The sequence below is a fragment of the Histomonas meleagridis genome (assembly GCF_020186115.1).
Source record: "Histomonas meleagridis strain 2922-C6/04-10x chromosome Unknown scaffold_61, whole genome shotgun sequence".
Taxonomy (NCBI): Eukaryota; Parabasalia; order Tritrichomonadida; family Dientamoebidae; genus Histomonas; species Histomonas meleagridis.
Genome location: NW_027150931.1, coordinates 2,197,010 through 2,217,386, shown reverse-complemented (window position 1 = coordinate 2,217,386; position 20,377 = coordinate 2,197,010). Strand labels below are relative to the sequence as shown.

Here is a 20,377-nt window from a genome sequence, read left to right as displayed (position 1 = left end):
GGAATGAAACAGTCGAATTAATTAATGATGTGATCGATGGCGCAACTAATAATAACCCACTAATGACTATACACCAATCGCGCATACTTTTAGTTTGACCTCGATAAGAATTAAAATCGCCAATAACTTTAAAGTTCAAAAACTCGCCCATTATCCGACAATTTGAAGGAGATTGTTTCATAAATTCGGCGATTTTCCCTAAGATTTCTAACTTCATATCTGTCGTTAATAATTCGCTAATAAAAGCACAGACATATCGTGGCGGATAAAGTACACATTCGAAATAATTTTGATATAATTTCGTTAAATGAATTATCGGATTGGAACTAATCGAAAACTTTAACGAATAATCAAATTGTTGCCATAAATGATGGTCACTCATATCTGGTAAGTCTGGTATTGATTGGACATGTAATCCAAACGTTTTCATTAAGCGTTGCGCAAGTAAAAATCGTCGCCAGATCACTGCTACAAGTGAATTAGATCGAAATAACTTATAAAAGATTTCGGTGGTTAATGAATCTAATGCAATTGTCTCGGTAAATATATCTAACAACGTTTCAAATAATGACGACGAAGTGGAATGAAAATTCATAATCGAACAATATGAACGTTCGGGCGTAAGTAATATGCACGTGAAAAAGTTTTGCGGCAAATTAGAAGGAATATGTAATTGCTCATTTTGAGAACATGAAAATAGGGCAAACGGTGTCGAAAAAATGGAATTACTAGGATTCATACAGATGTCTATACTATGGATTGACGTGTCTTGAAGATATGGTTTGAGAACTGATGATTTATCGCAATCAAAAATGAGTAAACATGGTGGCGTTAATATAAGATCTTGTAAGTTCGTCCACGATTGCTTGGAGTATGACGTGTCGTTGAGCCATATTTTGCCGTCTTTTGGTGGAGGAAATCCTAATCCGATATAATGGAATATTCGAATACTTGCTGAGTGACTGAGAATTTGTGTGTTTTTACGAAAGATTCGCCCGTTGTATGACTTCGCCCATGAGATTTCTGGCTTGATTGACCAGGATTTTGTTTCAAGATTTGCATATTGTTGTGTAAAAAATTCCGTTATAACGCGTTTAGCTTCAACACTTGTAATGGATGAAATGTCACACCAACTATGTATGAAATGAGATAATTTTTTTTTCCGTTCACCAACAAGAACTGGAAGATCAAGTAAATGGACAATTGCCTTTTCGATTGTACTACTGATGACTTCAGGTATCTCGAGATCTTCTTCAAATATCTCAGGGGGAAGATATAATTGTGTTGGCCCGCCTTTTTGTCGAGATAAAAAATCGAGATAAATTGGGCTGTTATTTGAAAGGCAATCCGAAAGTGGAAATGACTCATAATTATCTTCTTCGGATTGATCTGAGCCTAATGAATTATATGTACGTTCTATACCAGACGTTCGAGGAATCATAGAACCACCAAAATATCGTCCACTTTTTTGTTGATACCCAACACATTCATCATCTGAAGAGTATGAGTAGGATGATGTGTTGGACATTAGCTTTTAGTTGTTCACTTTTTCTTTGTGCTTTGAACTTAAGCGACACTTTTGCAATAAATTACTAGTAAAAGTTGAAACTTTAACCGAAAATTACTTTCAAATCAATTGATGAAATCTATCGTAGCGGTTTTAATTTCTGTCAGCAAAAAAATTTCGTTTTCATTTTTTCTGTAATTTATTTTTTACACGTATCGGCGATATTTGCCAAATACAGAAAATGGAAACAGTAAAAGAAAATTAATAAAAAATTGATTAATAACTAAAAGCATATTCCAATCATATGTAAAACATGATAATTAAATACGATCTAAAAATTATCTGGTTTCTTCTTTAATAATATTTAAAAAATAACCGACAATATAAACCTTATAAAACTCATTGAATCTTAACGTACATTTTCTTATAAACAAAAATGAACACATAACCTCAATAAAACGATGAACAATTTCCGTTCAAAATTCAATGAAGGCAGAAGTCGATATAAACGTTTTTCGTCGTATCTAAATGGCATCTGAGATTTCTTCGAACCCACTATTAAGTGATCATATTGAAGATAATCTTCTGGCTAGTGAAGGACCTGAAGAAAACACTCAAACACACCCAGCATTATTCTTTTTATTAGGAAATGCAAGTCTTCTTGCATTCAACATTATTATTAATGCTATTGATATATATATTAGACTAACGAATAACAATAATATTGGCGCAGTTCTCAATCGTTTTTATAATATTCCGTGTTCTCTTACTTCATTAGCACTTTGTATCATAAAACCAAAGAACTTCAAACTTGTTCTCATTATTGCATTAACTGCTCTTTCTTTACTTTTAGTTGGAATGCCACTTGCTATTCTCATCAAAATGAGTGATTCTGCTGTTTATTGGATGACAATGATTCTTTCTAGCTTTGTTGGTATTTTCTCTGCATGTATTTTCTCTAGTTCATATTCCATTGCCACCCAAGTTTCACCACAATCTACCGGATATATTTCATCTGGTAATGGATGTTGTGGTGTCATTGCTGCTGTTCTTCGTATTGTTACAAAAGCAGCCTTTAATAAGGAGTCACTCGAAACCATCTCATCAGCAATTTACTTTTTCCTTGCAGATGCTATAATTATTGGTACCCTTATCTATCTCATCAAAAAGCTTCAAGATCCACTTATAGCAGCTAAAATGGCGCAACCATCCAAAGAAGAAGCTACACCACTTTTTTCAAAGAGTACCCTTAATACGATTAAAATCATTTGGCCACTTTGGCTTAGTGAATTCTGCAACTATATGATCACGTTGTCCTTATTCCCAGGATATGTCTCACAGACTAAAGACATCAAGACATGGACCCCAGTTATTGTCACATCGATATTTTGCGTATTTGATTGGGTTGGAAGATATCTCCCCGCAAAGTTCTTATGGCCAAGCCAAAAGTGGGCATGGATACCAATCCTGTTTAGGTTGCTAAGCTATCCAATATTTATGCTAAGTTTGCAAGGCGTAATAAATTTGGGCGAACCTTATTGGACGTTCCTTTGGATGATTCCATTCGCGACTTCAAATGGTTACTTCGGTACTGTAGTTTTGATTCATGGTTCAAATCATTCGTTGTTGACAAATGATGAAAAGAGATTCGCCGGTTTGTTGATGTCCTTCGCTGTTAATGCTGGTATACTAATGGCTACGATTGTGTCATTCGGAATACCAACGCCAAAAAGTTTCTATACACCAGCATAAGTAAGTGGTCCATGAGTAAAATTGATATTTTTCAGAATAATTTTGGACAAAACCTTTTATGCACTGATTGAAGTTCACTATATCACTTTGAGTTAACACATTTTTAAGAACATTTAGTGCAGCATTGCAGGAGGCGAAGGAAAATACAACAAACCGTTTCATAACAATTATCAGTGTGGAATATCCATTTTATGAATATAAAAGCAAAATTGATAATTTCTACATTCATACAAATTGGTGGTGTTCTTATCTGCATTTATATTCTCTTATGTTGCACAATGCATTTCAAAATTCAATTTCAAAAATTGCCTAGCCAACGGTTATGCAATTTTTGTATTATATGCTAAACTATTGATTAGATATATTTAGCATTAAAAAAACATCATATTCATTTTTATTTTTTATTTCAAAACCATAGCTTTAAGAGACCGTTAAAATTTAACTGTTTATCGTTTGCTCATAATCGTTTGCATTTTCCTGTGAAGAATTAATCTGAATATTGACAAAAATTTCACTTGAAATTAAAACTAAATAAAAATGAGTAATTTACTCTCTTACTTCTTTGGTGCTGGTGCAGCCTTTGCAGCTGGGGCTCCTGCAGCTGGAGCAGCATCGGCTGGTTCTTCCTCCTTCTTTTCTTCGACTGGCTTATCAGCTTCGAGTTGTGCCTCGAGAAGGTCATCCTCCTTTTGGTGTAATGCGTCGAAGTAGCCTGGCTTGACGTCGACTGCGATGCTGAGATTTTCAGGTGGTTCTGGTTGTGCAGCAACAACTTCGTCGAAGAGTGCCTTGATTGCTTCTGGTGTGTTGTTCTTGGCTTCTTCTGCTGCGCGGAGGGCTGCGATTTCGTCTAATGCCTTCTTCCATTCATCGCATGCAATACCAAGGCGGCATGGGCAACGTACCTTTGGAAGAGCAACGTTGACTTGGGCTGGTTTGATGACTGCTTGAACTTCATCGCTATAGATGATACGTTCAACATCAGCATTGGTAACAATTGAATGTGGAAGTGTGAAACCTTTCTTGTTTTCATAGATTTCGTCGAGTGCCTTGAAAGCGGATTCTGTCCAGATGACGAGACGACCCATTTTACCAGCTGGTGCAAGTTGATAGATGGAAAGACGATGAACGCTTTGGATTTCGACGCCTGGGATGTTACGGAAGGCCTTAACAACTCCTTCGTCCTTGTTGTAGACAACGAGTGGGCCGCGCTTTGTCTTGGTTGATGAACGACGCATTGATCCCTTTGATGAACGGTGGTATTTGCCATCGATAACACGCTTAACATCAGCATAAGCCTTGATTGCCTTAAGGAAAGCAACGGCATCCTTTGTCTTTTGTAATTTTTCGATTTCGTCTGTGACAACAACTGGGATTTCGTTTAATTCCTTGATTTCGTGACCACGTGCTTCAACAAGAGCTTGAACTTGGGAAGCTGCAATTGCGGATGCAATAGCATAACGACGTTGCTTGATTGGAACAGCATGGAACCATCTGTATGTAAGCTTTGGTGGGCCGAAACGATGACCGCCACGTGCAAAGTTAGCATATGCAGCTTGACCATTACGGTTTGAACCTGATCCATTAACACGTGGAACACGAGCCTTGGCACGACCTGTACCCCATGATGCAGCAGATGGGCGGATACCGGCCTTTGGTGAAGTACCGTGTGGTTGCATTAAGTTCTTAGCAAGATCCTTGTAAACAGAGGCAACGAGATCAGCACGAACTGGTGTGTCGAAAACCTTTGGAAGAGCTGCTGTTGAACTCTTTTCGCCTTTGATGTTGTATACATTGACTGTCTTTCTGGAAGACATTGTTGCAAAAGGCCGTAACAAGTCCGACCAAGACTGTCAATTATTCTATGTCTGTGTTTGGTTGTCATTTTCACGAAGTGTGTTCGAAATGAGATAGTGAAAATTCGTCCACTTTTTGATATGAATTATGTAACAAAATTATATAATTTTCAATACTAATTGAAAAAATTAAATTAAGTAAAGTTATTAAATATGATAAACGTTCTCTTCATACTTTTGGTGGATTTGTGCAGCGAATATGTATATTTTATTTTCCTCATATTTTAAATATGGCTGCATATATGCGTATATTTACTTATTAGAATTATTGAAAAATCACGAAAAAAAATTTAACAAATTACCTGAAAAATACTTTTAAATTCAACTTTTAAACTAAACAACCATATATTCAAATAATCCAGCTATAGACAAAATAGTTTTAATAAAAATATTTTTGGATATTTTAAGTTTACATAATATTTTCACAAAAAATTGTACACTTTTTTACCAAAATTTTTGATCATCTTTTAAGCATTAGTAGATAAAAAATTTTGATTCATTGTGATTCTTTTGAAGATTAGAAACATTATTATTATGAAAAACGGATTTCGTATTATTCAGAATTAATATCAATGGATTAATTCAAATTAAGCAGTCCATTGTTTTGGTGAGAATTCAATGTATCTGTTTGTTTATAGACCACAAAATAGAACTTTTTTTCCAATGCATCTCTAAATTAAACAAATTTGATTTTTTTTGTTGAAAAGAGATAAAAGTTTTTCAATTAATAAGATAAAAAAATTGTTATTCTATCACCGAATATGTAAAACAAGTGCAAAATGAGTTAGTTCATATATTTCTATAATAAAGAATAAAAATCATTTGTAAAGTTTTAATGATCTTTCAAGATCCTCCTAAAGACTTCTTTAAGGAACTCAAAATCGATTGCCTTTACAACAGTTACTCCGCATGGATCTTCCTTGCCAACTGTTGCTGCAATCTTTTCACCGAACAACGGAATTTCGAATTTCATTTTAACGGTGTCCACAATTGCCTTTTCGCCGTAACACGCGACAAAAGCTGTCAAAGGGTCAGCAATGATTGCGCTGTGAGAATCGTGCTTAATAGCGACTTGCCATATGTCGCGAATCCACCTTTCCATTATTGTACATCCTTGGCCAAAGAATTCATGAAGCAAATTACCTTTGATAATGTTCTTACAACTAAGTGTCCATGTAATTAACGTGATTTTAAAGTTTGGTATTGATTTTAAGACCATGTGAGCTGCTTCTGGATCGCATTTGAAGTTGAATTCTGCATATTTGGTGGTGTTCCCTTTCATATCTTCAGCACCGCCCATAATAAAAACATTCTTAATATTGTCAATGATTTTTGGTTCAACATGAATTGCAATAGCAATGTTTGTTAATGGGCCAATTGTGATTAATGTAATATCATCATTGTGGAGAAATGTATCAATAATAGCAAAAATTGCATTGGTTGGTTGTACTTTGGCTGTGAGCTTAATTCCATATGATGCAAAATCAACATCGCCAAGTCCATCATTTCCATGAATTTCAGGAATATGAATTGGATCAGCAATCAAACCTTGTTCGCATCCTCTATAAACAGGAATGTCTTGTTTGCCATATACAGCAAGTGTACGTAAAACATTATTTGTTACATTATCAACAGAAGTATTTCCACCAATGCATGAAATTCCTAAAACCTCTACATTAGGGCAATTAAGTGCTAAAATAATTGCAAGTGAATCATCAACACCACAATCTGTATCAATCCAGACTTTCTTCATGAAGTGAATTGAATCTCCTCATAAAAAAATTTGAATACACTAAACGTATGAACAAGAAAATTCCTTGTCTTGGTGTCTCTATATCCAAATATTTTCAACATATGCTTATTTGAATTTTGTGCTTCAATCTAAATTGAAGTTATACGTTTTTATTTTTGAGTCAAATTTGTATTTTTATTGAATAAATTTAATTAACATTGTATTCAGCAATTTGTGAAAATAATTACATAATTTGCATATATAAAAATAATAATATATATTCAACACTATCCAATAATTGGTACATTAGAAACTTTCATTTGCAGTAGATTTAGTAAATTCTTTCTACATAATATTTTCTTCAATAATATCAAATTTTTCTATAAATTTCATATATTTGTTTTCATTTTACAATAAAATAAATAATTCGTTCACAAAAGTTTCTTTATTCAGGGACATAACCATATACTTCGAATGGGTACAAACATGTTTCCGTTTCATTTCCATAATTCTCAGACACGTGAATAATCATTTGACTAAATCTTACGTATTCCTCTGACTCAAATCTTTGTTTTTCGAACACGTTTTTCTGTAGCGCTTTATCAAATCCAACGGTATAATGTTTTCCGCTGTACAAAAACTGAATGTTAAATTTCCGTATTGCATTTGATTCATTTGGAACAGAAACAAATGAAATCTCTTTGAAAAATGCATTCGTATAAGTATTTAATGTGATGACGAACTCAGCAGAGCCAGAACGTGTCGGAACGCACCATCTCCCGTCAACGCTTTTGACCTCGCGAAGTCCAAATCGACCTTTAGTAGAGACCTTAAGTGGAAGAATTATGTCGGCCGTCGTGCGAAGCTTGTGAACAATGTCGAAGAGATCGCCAACAATGCCTTTGCGATTTTCGCCGAAACGTTGAAGTGTGTTAAGATTACGCTGATAATCGCCTACTGCTTTTGATGGGTCTTGAATAGGTGGGATGGAAGGCTCAGCGCGCGTTGGCGATGGATGTGGTGCTTGCTGCGTAGGAGTTGGAGTTTTGGTTGGAGTCGGCGTTTGCGATACCTTTGTTGAAGTTTGTGAAATCTGTGTTGGAGTTGAGGTCTGTGGCAGAACTGTGTGGGTTTGTGTGGATGTTGGAGTTGGTGTGGTGGAAGTTGAAGTTTGGGGTGGAATAGTGTGGGTTTGTGTAGATATTGGCGTTGGCGTTTGAGGTGGTGTGGTGGGAGTTGAGGTCTGTGGTGTGATCGTATGTGGTTTTGGAGATGTTGGTATTGATGTTTGAGGTGGTGTGGTTGGAGTTTGTGTATACACTGGTGATGGAGGTGGTGTTTGTGGTTTCTGCGTTGGTGTTGAGAATGGAGTCTGTGGCCTTTGTGTTTGCGGTGGAATAGTTGGAGATCGAGAAATTGTTGGTGTTTGTTTTGGAGATTCATCAGGCGTTGGTGAAGGGAAAGGTGTATGCATAGGAGAAGGATATGGAGTTTGATCTGGTAAAAAACTTATCTCTGGATTTTTAGCTGAATAAATAAAATATTCTCCTTCTTTTGGATACCTTTTCAATCCTTGCTGAAAAAATGAGGATATGTGAGTTAAAGCTGATACAATTAAGGAAATCATTTGTTAATTATGTGGAATGTAATCAGAAACTAAACGTTCGAAGAGAACGTTATTTTTACTTCACTAATTCATAAAAATATGAATATTTTTGGAAGACATTGAAAAAATAATTTAATATGAGATTACAAACGAAAGTTTTATTTATTGTGTTTTAATCGCTTTAACTCCATCATCGGAGCGAGTGTCATGTATTCTGTCTCCCTTTAAAATTCTTTGGATTGCCTTTACAATTTGTGATCCCCAAACAAGATGACAACAGTATAAGAGACAGAGTAATCCCCTTCCTACAGTATACAATGTCTTGTGATGAGGTTGTTCTGATTTATCTGTGATGACAGTATAAATGATTGTTGCAAGATTGAATAATCTGAGATAGAAGAATGTTACTGCAAAAACAAACAATGACGAGTCGCTTATTTTCTTGATTCCAAGATATGTTGCAATTTTTCCAATGTATAAGAAAATATCAACAATATCGTGAAGAACCATGATTGAAATACCAGCGGCAGGACGAGCTGTAATGATACAAATTAACATCATTGACAATGTAACTGTATGATGAATGCACATAATTGGTATATCTTTTGTTGTACGGATCCAGAATATATCACTTATATAATATGAAATGAAGATATAGAAGTAGATTTTCTGGAATATGCTGCAAACAAATTCTCCAGTACATACGTTATATTCTCTGCAATCAGCAAAATAAAATGCACAGTGAGCGTATGGTCTTTGAAGGAAAGCAAGGATACCAATCATTCCACACAAAACATAGTGAATGCAATCGAATCCACGGTGTATAAACTTGAATCTGCTCTTTTCTGGAACGAATTTTGATAATGGAGTCATGACAAATTTGTTCATAAAGACCCTATATATCCCATAACATACAGCAGCAACCAGAATGTATTTAATATCTGATTGGCCCATTGTTGTTTCTTGAGCTAAGAAATCTGTAATGTACATAAACTTTTATGATGTGATGGGATGATGTGATGTTACCCAAACCTGAGTAATTATTTTTGTGTGATCCGGTGACAAAATTTGAATGCCGTTCTTTCAAAATCGAACCTTTTCAATGCCTAATACACGTTGCCCGATGAATGCCAAAAAAGCACCTAATAAACGGATAGGAGTTTAAACGTGCATTTTACACAATGTTGGCGGAAAACTATTGAATATAAACCAAAATTGTATACGATTTTATCGGCTCATATCTCACATAAAAACTCAAAAATTCACCGTGGATGGTGTGATTCATGTAATAAGCAATAATAAATAGTGTCATATAACCATAGTATGAAAAGGAAACAAAAAAATTATCCAAAATTCCACAAAAGATAAATTGTTTACATTTCAATTAATATTTTGATTCACCAAACAGAGTTTAATGCAAACGGCTTATATTAACCATGGACATTAAGATAACAATAGAATTTTTCAAAAAATATTAATGAGTCGACAAGAAACAGTCACAAAATGAAATCCAAAATGATACAAAAGTGACAAGTCAAGACATGGTGACCGTTAAGTGTAATGACTGTCATTTCTCAGAAGTGTAAAGAGGTTTAAATACATTTCAATTCTTTTACAAAGTCAAAAAGTTAACATTTGGATGATTGGACTTGAAAACGTAGAAGATCAGTATAACCAATCACTTGAACAAATCAGACTTGCAAGAGATAGAAGCCAGGTTTCTATACAAAGACTCACAGCTATTATCCAATTTCTAAATAAAATCACAGCTAGTTACAATAAATCCATGAAAAAACAAGGTCCAATCACACTTGACCAATTCGTGCATATTATGTCTAAGTCATCTGGTCCTTTAGCACCAGGTATTCCAGGTTCAATTTTCAATGACATTTGTTTTTCAATCAATTTCGTTGAATCCATTCAAAAAGAAATTAATGAAAATCATAAATATGTAACAGATTGGCTTCTTCCAGAGTTGACAAATTATCTTAACACATTCACTAAAAATATTGAAACGCAAATTGATCTTTATTTCACTCAACTTAATGTACGAAATCAAGCACTTCAACGTATGCTTCAATCCAAACAACAATGCGATTCTTTATACAAACAAGTCACCAAAGCATTTCAAAAATACAATTCATTAAAATTTTCACCAAATCCCAAAATCGAACGCCAACTTTTCGAAGATCTTAAACGAAGCACTCTTCAATATCAAAGTTGCATTACCAATACACTCACACTTACCCAAACCTTTAATGATGAACATCGTGAACTTCTTAATGTTTCGCACAACGTTCTCAAGAACATTTACGAGGATGAGAAGCGTAGAGTTATTTGGCTCCGTAAAACACTTCGCGAGTTCTCCAACGCGACCGTTAACACCACCAATCAACTGATAACGTTCTCCAACGCTGGCGACTTCAAAGCAGAGTTCATCAATTACTTAACCATCACAGGCATCACCAGGCGCACCACGCCCATGAGCTTATTTAAGCCCATTAAAGTTGCAGATGACACATTTCCAGCTCCACGATTTTTACGAATTCCATATAACCTTCCAACGCCAATGTTTGTAGTTAAAGCCAAATGTAATTTCCATGGCGAAAACCCAAACGAGTTATCTTTTAAGAAAGGTCAGTACATATCGTTGTATGAAAACCCAGTCAACACATGGTGCTTAGCTTCACTAGAAAACAACAAAAAACTCGGCTACGTACCATCTGAGGCTGTTGAGGCTATTGATATGCCAACTGCGATAACATTAAATACGACTTTGAGTAAGACTGAAAACGATTTGATTACAGTTCCGGGAATGTTGGTGATTGTGTTAGAGAAGGGACAGGAGCAATGCTTGTGCCAGGACTTATTCGGAAATAAGGGAATGATAGATACATCGATTTTGGTGTTCGAAAATCAAGACGATTAAATTGTTTAAAGTTTCTAAATGAACGATAATTCTTCCTACTTTTTGTGTGAAAAACGATGAAACTTTTGAATATCCTGTGATGATTCATGAAGTCTTTTGCAGGCGCATTCTTAGCGATTTAATATATTAAATAGGAAAACCAATGAGCTAATTGTATTATTAACCAAAATGATGATAATGTTATCTCATGATGAAATATGTATAAAATTTAATTTATTATGAAAAATTTTGTTATGATATAGGATAATTTATTGAATAAACAATGCTAAGATCAGGTAGTGTTTGCTGTTTCACTTTTTTTTGAATTTCAATAGATAAATTTGGTTTTAGATGAAGGCAAAATTTGAAAATTTAGATATATAAGATTATTCGTTAAAGATATTATTTTCCTGGAAAAATCATCAATGTATCTTGCTTAACAAGTTGAAAGCAACAAAAGAAATGCAAAAAATCATAAATGCCACTTTTTTAATAAACAAATCCAGCAAAAATCTCTGTTGGCTAATAACGTCACCATGGGAAATCATTGTGTTTAAATGTTCAGCCAACTTAATTATGATATAAATGGATATGGGCTTGTGTGTCTCTGTTGGAGCACTGATATTTCTTGCAAGTACATGTACATTGCAACAAAATCTCAAAAAAAATATTTACTCAAATTTATTCCTATGACAAAAGAAAACATGGGAAGGGCCTACGCTGAGAGCCAATTGCAAGCAGAAATCCAGCATCCATACATAACACCTATTTTAGAACAATTTGATTATGAAATTTATAGAGTTCTTGTTATGCCCTACACATTCAGCGAAACATTGTTTGATTTACAAAAGTTTCCTAATCTTTCAATTCACCTTATTTCAATTATTATGTATCGAATTGCAGTTGCTCTTTCAACATTACATAGCAGCAATATCCTCTTAAGAAATATCCAACCATCCAATATTGTTATAAATGACATAGAAAGTGAAGATCCAAAACCACAAATTAATAATTTTGAAAATTCGATTAAATTATATGATAATGATCCAATTTCATACTCACCAGATGTCTTAAGTTATGGTTTCATATTTTTATTCTTGATTCATGGCAACGTCGAAAAAATATTTGAACAATATCCAGACATGAAGAATCTAATCCAGAAGATACTTGAGGTCGATTCAAAGAAGCGCATATCTGCTTTAGAGATAACAGAGCATCCATTCTTTGAAAATGTTCTTGGAGCTGAATGGATACAAAATGAAAATGAATCTCTTTACTCAAAGACAAAACCTTTGTTCTTTGTTGGAGAGGAAGAAGAGTATGATGATTTTATAGGAATATAAATTGTTTGAATAAAATATTATTAATAATAAATAATTTTGATTTTTTAATCTTATGAGAAAGACACAAATTATCGTGCCCTGGAGCTGGGTAAGATAGCATTCAAAGCTAATTATCTTTTTATAAGTTACAAATCATTTACTGGGATAACAACGATCAAAATTAATTTAATGTTGATTTTTAACCGTTTTTATTAAACGTTCTTATAGAAATTTCAATACTTTAAATGGTCGAATATTTAAATTGAATCAATAAATGCTCAACTAAAAAATGCCTTCATAAGATCATTTTTTTATTATGTCAGCTATAGGTATTGATCTAGGTACAACATACAGTTGCGTTGGTGTTTTTAGACACAATCGTGTTGATATTATAGCAAATGATATGGGTAATCGTACAACACCATCTTATGTTGCATTTACAGAAGATGAAAGACTTGTTGGTGATGCCGCAAAGAACCAAGCAGCTATGAATCCAACAAACACAGTATTTGATGCCAAGCGTATGATAGGACGTAAATTTAGTGATCCAGTTGTTCAAAAAGATATGCAACATTGGCCATTTAAAGTTGTTCGTGGTGAAGCAGATCGTCCAAGAATTCAAGTTCAATGGAAAGGCGAAACGAAACAATTTTATCCTGAAGAAATTTCAGCTATGGTTTTGGGTAAAATGAAAGAAATTGCAGAAAGTCAACTTACAGACAAAGTCAAAGATGCAGTTATTACAGTTCCAGCATATTTCAATGATGGCCAACGTCAAGCCACAAAAGATGCCGGTGTCATAGCCGGATTAAATGTATTACGTATTATTAATGAGCCAACAGCCGCCGCAATTGCATTTGGTCTTAACGAAAAATCCGATAAAGAGCGTCATGTTTTAATATTTGATCTTGGCGGTGGTACATTTGATGTTTCATTACTTGATATCGATGGCGGCATGTTCGAAGTTCGTGCCACAGCAGGTGATACACATCTTGGCGGCGAAGACTTTGATAATCGTATGGTTAATTACTTTGCAGATCGATTCCAGAAGAAGTTCAAATGTGATTTAAGGCAATCGCCACGTGCATTACGTACATTACGAACAGCATGCGAACGAGCTAAGCGAACATTATCCACAGCCACATCCGCATCCATTGTTTGTGATTCATTATATGAAGGCCACGACTTCATGGATAACATTTCACGTGCAATGTTCGAGAACTTAAATGATGAATTATTCAGATCGACGATGACACCAGTTGCACAAGTATTAAGGGACGCGAACATGTCGAAGTCAGACGTCACCGACATAGTGTTAGTTGGAGGTTCATCACGTATTCCACGTGTCCAACAATTGTTACAAGACTTCTTCAATGGCAAGCAGCCATGCCGTGGTGTTGATCCGGATGAAGCAGTTGCATATGGCGCAGCAGTACAAGCAGCAATTATCAAAGGCGACACATCAGATACAGTGAAAGATATTTTATTGTTAGATGTTGCACCACTTTCATTAGGTATCGAGACAGCGGGCGGAATGATGACAGTGCTGATTCCACGTAACACGACAATTCCAGCGAAGAAGTCAAATGTCTTCACAACGTTCTCAGATAATCAGCCTGCAGTTACAATTAAAGTTTATGAAGGAGAACGTTCTCGAACATGCGACAACAACTTACTTGGCACATTTGATTTAACAGGCATTTAACAGGGCCACGCGTTGAAGAAGTCGATTAAATGAATAAAATGTAATACAATGAATAATTTTATATGATATTTTATAATTCAAACCACATGAAATTGATTTAGTCACCAATATAAACAGTTTAATCGCAAAAATTTAAATTTTTTTATATCATTAATAAATAAAAGTTTAATTGTCTCAAAAAATGTAAATGAATATTACCAAAAAGAGTTATTATCTTCTTCTACTTATGACAGAAATCATTTAAAATTTCAATTTTTTTAAGATAAACATTTCATACATAATACATGCAAAAGAATATAGTTAAATTCAAGAATGATAATAATTCGTAAAATAAATTTCCATCCTAACATTTTAGATAAAAAATGCAATGCACTATTATAACGGCAGGGAAAGGAACAAATGACATGAACGTGGTGTAAGAGAAAATAACTTTATTATCGAAATTTAATTTTTAAATATTTAAAGAATGAAAACAAGAAAAAAATAAATTCATCATCAACCAATATAAAAGTTAACGATTATTTACAAAGGATATGTCTTAAACTCGAAATGTCTCCACAAAAATTGATATGTATATATACAATGACAAAGGCTAATTTCCGAGGTACGATGAACTTGACGACCGTTAGACATTATTTTTGGCGGTTTTATTCTGTGGCTGGTCGTTTGGCCACTTGCATTCAACTGGCCATCGTTTGACAGTTTGTAGACGATTGAATAAGTTTTTGAATACTATCAATTCATTTTAATATTATGGGTCTTTTTTTCAGCGATCTCTTCAAGAAATGGTTCGGAAACCGTGAAACACGTTGTCTCATGCTTGGTCTCGATGCTGCTGGTAAGACAACAGTTCTTTATAAGCTTAAACTTGGTGAACATGTCACAACTATTCCAACAATTGGTTTCAACGTCGAAACAATCGAATACAAGGGATTCAACATGAACGTTTGGGATGTTGGTGGTCAAGATCGTATCCGTGCCTTATGGCGCCACTATTTCCACAACACTCAAGGTCTTATCTTCGTTGTCGATTCAAACGATATTGGTCGTGTTGACGAAGCACGTGATGAACTTCACAAGTTACTTGAAGAAGATGAATTACGTGACTCAATTCTCTTAGTTTATGCAAACAAACAAGATCTTCCAAATGCCATCAAGCCACAGGAATTAGGAAATCGTCTTAGACTCAACACAATCACCAACCGTCCATGGCAAGTTCAAGGATGCTGTGCTACAACTGGTGATGGTCTCTATGAAGGTTTAGATTGGCTCGGCGAGCAAATCAACAAGAAGTTCAAGTAGAAATGTGCGTGAACACATCTCCCTCCAAGCTCAAAACTAGCTTATTATAAACAAAGGAGTTTGATTTTTTTGTTTCTTGATTCATGGTTACACCATTGAAAATTCAATACCCAAATTATATTTTTACATCACATGTCATCACACAGGAAATTTCCCCTTCAAAAAAAAATTAATGAAATTTGTGGAAACTCGAATAATAATAATGTATAGCTTTAACCATCCTTTGGAAATTCCATTATATGCAAAATATAACAGGAAAATTGAATGATTGAAATTCTTTCTTTTGTCACAAGCTTTCTGTTAAACAAAAATTATATTACAAAAATATTTTATATACTGAAACACAACTAATTGCTTTGTACAACAAATGGGTTATGAATATTACTTAACAGAGGTGCATCGATTTCTTCTTCATTAGGTTCTATAGGGCAGCATTCTATATCAAAAAGAAGCGCTGTTGCCAATTGTTTCACTTGTAAATCGGTAAAATTGTGATCAGTCATCATTCCAATGGACATACGAAGCGATTCTAGCATTGCATCGTAATGCCTTTGGAAGTTACATAGTGAAACTTCAAAGTTGGGCTTTGGACATGAATTTTGCTGAATTTGTGGCAAAAGTCTATAAAATGGAAGTTTGGATAAATAAAAAAGAAAACGTCGCAAAATGCCAAATGGTTTGTTAACAATTATTCCAAGACTGCTTAGTTGATTGGACAAGGTATTGGGAAGTTCAATAAAGTTTGGATGATATAAATGCATCATAAGTGAGTCAACAACGAGCTCAGAAACACGGTGCTTCATACCTCGTTTTACAATAAATGATTTTGATTTTCCAGCATGGGCAAATGTATCAGGAGGAATATGTGAAAAAATTCCGCTCAAAAACCAATAAATCTGACTGTCTGTGTTGTTAGAAGCAACCCTTTCTATCTCATTTTGTATTCCATTTATATGATGTGTCATAAGTTTGTTGATCCCATCTGCAAAAATAGATCCTAAAATAAAAGTTTTTTTCTGTTCACCTGTAATGCCTGGAAAATTTTCAATGGAAAATTGATCAGATATAATTTGATGTAGTACAGGTCCCCAGCAGCATCCAAAAGCAAGGAAAGCCAGCAACATGAGGATTCTATGGTATTTGTAAAATGTAAACTCAAGAAAAGTCAAAATATGTTTTGGGCTTAATAATTTGAGGGGAAAATTCATAAACTTTTATTTAAAACTTTAAAGCTGCATATTTGTTCTAAAATATTTCCACATGTAAATAAATATGTAGGCTTTTAAAGAGATCATCCTTATATGCGGAGTTCCATTTTTATACAAGAATCGCTGAAGTACAATAGTCCTCACTGTTGTTTTTAATTATAATTAGTTATTATCATATATCTGATATCAAAAATTCGATTTTTTTCATATTTAAATAAATGTTTATTAAGTCAGTAATGTGACTTTTATAATTTTTTAATAATAAATTTTTATATCATTCAATTAAACAAATCATTTTATAATTTAAAAAGATATTTCCAAAAGTAATTTGGATTTTAATATTATCCTCTTTACGTAAATAATAAAAATTGATAAATTTTGTCAAAAAAAATGATAATATTAAATAGAAGAATTGACACAGAGGATAGGTTTTAATTTATATCTTGATTTTATGAAACAACTTGAAAACAAAGAAAAAGAACATAATAAAAGTAATCACGAATTGATTAATACATTTAGGGATTTTCTTGTTGGTATATACTCTCATGAATCAAATTTTATCCTTGAAAAAATGATTGAACTAAATTTGTTTCGCCGAAATCAGTTGAACAAAGAAATACTTATTATTGCATACCATTTTCCGAACAATCCAAGATTCATTAAAAAAATCATTAAGGCTCTAATTGATATCAAAATGAAGCTTATGAAGAATTTTCAAAGTATAATTTTGATCTTCATATAAAGCATGTAAAAGAAGTACATAAACCAAATGAAATTGCAAAAATAATTCGAAATGATGAAATAGAAAAACTTCAAGAAATATCATCACAAAATGATTTTGATTTTAATCAAAAAATTAAACCATCACTTTATGAAAGATGTTCATTTATTAAGACAATGTTTCATTAATTGATTGTGCAGCATTTTTTTCTGATGTTAAATGTTTTAAATATTTATTTATGAATAATGCAATTGCATTAAAGAATACAGGTAAATTTTCTGTTACAGGGGGAAAGGAAGAAATTATTCATTTATGTGAACAAAATCATTCATCATTTGAAGTGCACATAAAACAGCAATTAAGTTTCATCGCAATGATATTTTTCATTATGTTTATTAAAATAAAATTGAAGAAATTAAAAATTCTGATAACTTATTTTTTATTATTTCTTCTTGGTAATAATTATTTTTAATATTTAAATCATTACTTATCGAAGCATCTTTAAAAGGTCATTTAGAAATAATTATATTATTACTTTCACAACGTTAATATAGTTTCACTTAAATTATGTTTTTAATTATATTAAAACCCTTCAATCTTACGCTTACCTTTTGTGTTACGCTTAACAGGCTTTTGCTCCTGCTCCTTCTTCTTCTTTTCCTCCTCACTGCTTGACTCCGAATCCGAACTTTCCGATTCTTCTTCTTTCTTTTCCACTTCTTCTACTTTCTTCTTTTCTTCTTCTTCTTCTTTCTTTTCGACTTCTTCGACTTTCTTCTTCTTGTTCTCTTCTGTTTCAACTTGCGCTGGCTTTGGCGCTGGCTTACGGAAGCACACAACAAGCAACAAAACGACCGGGATAAACAATGCGAGCGATGTAATTGCAACTGTTGCAATTTGGTTCTCATCGTACATGTTCAGCCATGCGTCTTTGATTGGCGTAACAAACTTTGAAACTGCGCCAACAATACCTTCTGCGTTAGCACCGCTTTGCTTCTTCTTTGTCTTTGCTTCTTGCGCCGTATGCTTTGGTATGAAATGATCTTTGTTCCATTTATGAACAACAGCTTCACCGGTGGAAATAAGAATGTTGTTAAAGCCAAGTTCTTTGTTGACCATCCAAAGCTCAAATCCGGCGCCAACGAGAGTCGGGAAATTATGAGGATGCAAATCTTCAGAATAATCGGGATTGGGGATCTGGCGTGGTTTCCAGACGCCTTTGTAGGCTGGGTTCTTGATTTGAGGTGCGTGCCACTTGCCTTTGTACTTGGGGTTCTTGATGAGTGGTGCTTCATATTCGCCGCATCCAGGCGCTGACTCACATTTTGGATTGGATATGGTGGGCGCTTCCCATTCGCCATGGATGTCGTCGTCCCAATCTTCGGGCTTTTGAGCTTCTGGATCTGGTATAAATTTGGGTTCATCAACAAGCCAACCTTCTGGTGGTGTAAGCTTGTTGGGATCTTTGATGTACTCTGGTTCGGTCTCATCCCAATCTTCAGGCTTCTTGGCTTCTGGATCTGGAATCATTTCTTCATCAACCCAATCTGAAGGTTTGACGTCGGTCGGATCATCAATTTCCCTTGGTGGGTTAACAGAAGGAGAAAAGTCAGTAAGAAGACTACCTTGTTTAACTGATTCGGCATCAATAAGAATTTCAAATGAATTGTCTGGACGAACAATCAACGTGTAAAGATGATTGTTCTTATCTGTCTTGATTGATGGTGCATTGGTCATGTGTTTCTCTTCGACTACTCCAGTCTTTGGATTCTTATGACGGAAGATAAAGTGAACTTTGTTTGTTGAACCACATTTGTCTGGGCCGAACATAATAACATAGCGAGTTTCATTTGAAAGAGTTGTTGGTTCAAAATTATCATTACCAAAAAGTTTGATATATGCACCACCACATTCAAGTGTTTCTTGAAGACGAAGTTCATATTGAACAACAAGTGTTTGGTCAGTAAGATCAAGTGGTGTATCAAACTTTGTGGAAAGACCATAATAAGACATTGCTGTTTTCATAAATATCATTTTTTCTCCTGGGAATGATTGTGGTTCTTTTGTTTCTTCTACTTTCCATTGGCCTGTGTAATTTGGTAATTGAGTGATTATCCAATTTTTCTCCCAATCTGGATCATTGAAAGACTGAAAGTGAAAAACTTTGCCTTCTGGCTTAAGAGGTAATTGTCCTTCCTCTTCAGAGAAAACAAAGCAAATAAGTAATAGAGTTATTAAACTCATTACAAATATGGTCTGGCTTAACCGTTTGCACTGTGTTTATTTCTGTGGCATTTTCTGAATTACGATATTTTAATTTGAATACATTTTGATCGTTATATTTCAAAAGATCTTTGAATGTGTTCGAGATATTTGTGAGAAAATACAATTGTCAGTACCCAAAAAAGATGCCACACGATAGGCAAATTGAAAACTCTATCGGTCACGGTTTCGGGGATAGGTACGAAAACTTGTTGTACAACATCAACTCTTAATGGTTAAAATCCCCTATAAAAAGTTTTATAATTATGTATAAGCCATGTCGAAAGAATTTAAAAATATCAATGAATATCTTTTATTAAATCCAATTATAATTATAGTAATCTAGAGCTTATATTGTCTATTTGAAATAGTGCTAAAGTCACTTTTTTTTTAGAACATATCATTAATACAATTATTTAATTAAAAATTTTATTGTTTAATTGCTATTAACTTGAATAAATGTTATTGATAAACATTCGCCACAGAGGATACTATG

General features: G+C 34.0%; 10 protein-coding genes across 10 annotated transcripts; 5 read left to right on the top strand and 5 right to left on the bottom strand.

The window, feature by feature from the left end:
* Positions 1–2,035: 2,035 nt before the first annotated feature.
* On the top strand, positions 2,036–3,259 carry GO595_010700 (Nucleoside transporter family protein; the record flags this gene model as incomplete). The annotated part of the gene is made up of 1 exon (XM_067913408.1): positions 2,036–3,259. One exon carries the CDS (start codon positions 2,036–2,038, stop codon positions 3,257–3,259), a length of 1,224 nt encoding a protein of 407 aa, XP_067769438.1.
* Positions 3,260–3,813: 554 nt separating this feature from the next.
* On the bottom strand, positions 3,814–5,076 carry GO595_010699 (ribosomal protein; the record flags this gene model as incomplete). The annotated part of the gene is made up of 1 exon (XM_067913407.1): positions 3,814–5,076. One exon carries the CDS (start codon positions 5,074–5,076, stop codon positions 3,814–3,816), a length of 1,263 nt encoding a protein of 420 aa, XP_067769437.1.
* An 871-nt stretch (positions 5,077–5,947) lies between these two features.
* GO595_010698 (inosine-uridine preferring nucleoside hydrolase-like) lies at positions 5,948–6,868 on the bottom strand (the record flags this gene model as incomplete). The annotated part of the gene is made up of 1 exon (XM_067913406.1): positions 5,948–6,868. One exon carries the CDS (start codon positions 6,866–6,868, stop codon positions 5,948–5,950), a length of 921 nt encoding a protein of 306 aa, XP_067769436.1.
* Positions 6,869–7,292: 424 nt separating this feature from the next.
* On the bottom strand, positions 7,293–8,321 carry GO595_010697 (uncharacterized protein; the record flags this gene model as incomplete). Its single annotated transcript, XM_067913405.1, has 1 exon — positions 7,293–8,321. One exon carries the CDS (start codon positions 8,319–8,321, stop codon positions 7,293–7,295), a length of 1,029 nt encoding a protein of 342 aa, XP_067769435.1.
* Positions 8,322–8,615: 294 nt separating this feature from the next.
* Positions 8,616–9,443, bottom strand: GO595_010696 (longevity assurance protein; the record flags this gene model as incomplete). The annotated part of the gene is made up of 1 exon (XM_067913404.1): positions 8,616–9,443. The coding sequence occupies one exon, from the start codon at positions 9,441–9,443 to the stop codon at positions 8,616–8,618; it is 828 nt and encodes a 275-aa protein (XP_067769434.1).
* A 649-nt stretch (positions 9,444–10,092) lies between these two features.
* GO595_010695 (Variant SH3 domain containing protein) lies at positions 10,093–11,382 on the top strand (the record flags this gene model as incomplete). The annotated part of the gene is made up of 1 exon (XM_067913403.1): positions 10,093–11,382. One exon carries the CDS (start codon positions 10,093–10,095, stop codon positions 11,380–11,382), a length of 1,290 nt encoding a protein of 429 aa, XP_067769433.1.
* A 683-nt stretch (positions 11,383–12,065) lies between these two features.
* Positions 12,066–12,704, top strand: GO595_010694 (AGC family protein kinase; the record flags this gene model as incomplete). Its single annotated transcript, XM_067913401.1, has 1 exon — positions 12,066–12,704. The coding sequence occupies one exon, from the start codon at positions 12,066–12,068 to the stop codon at positions 12,702–12,704; it is 639 nt and encodes a 212-aa protein (XP_067769432.1).
* A 295-nt stretch (positions 12,705–12,999) lies between these two features.
* On the top strand, positions 13,000–14,388 carry GO595_010693 (cytoplasmic heat shock protein 70; the record flags this gene model as incomplete). The annotated part of the gene is made up of 1 exon (XM_067913400.1): positions 13,000–14,388. The coding sequence occupies one exon, from the start codon at positions 13,000–13,002 to the stop codon at positions 14,386–14,388; it is 1,389 nt and encodes a 462-aa protein (XP_067769431.1).
* A 753-nt stretch (positions 14,389–15,141) lies between these two features.
* Positions 15,142–15,690, top strand: GO595_010692 (ADP-ribosylation factor; the record flags this gene model as incomplete). Its single annotated transcript, XM_067913399.1, has 1 exon — positions 15,142–15,690. One exon carries the CDS (start codon positions 15,142–15,144, stop codon positions 15,688–15,690), a length of 549 nt encoding a protein of 182 aa, XP_067769430.1.
* A 2,511-nt stretch (positions 15,691–18,201) lies between these two features.
* GO595_010691 (calnexin) lies at positions 18,202–19,863 on the bottom strand (the record flags this gene model as incomplete). Its single annotated transcript, XM_067913398.1, has 1 exon — positions 18,202–19,863. One exon carries the CDS (start codon positions 19,861–19,863, stop codon positions 18,202–18,204), a length of 1,662 nt encoding a protein of 553 aa, XP_067769429.1.
* Between the last annotated feature and the right edge of the window lie 514 nt (positions 19,864–20,377).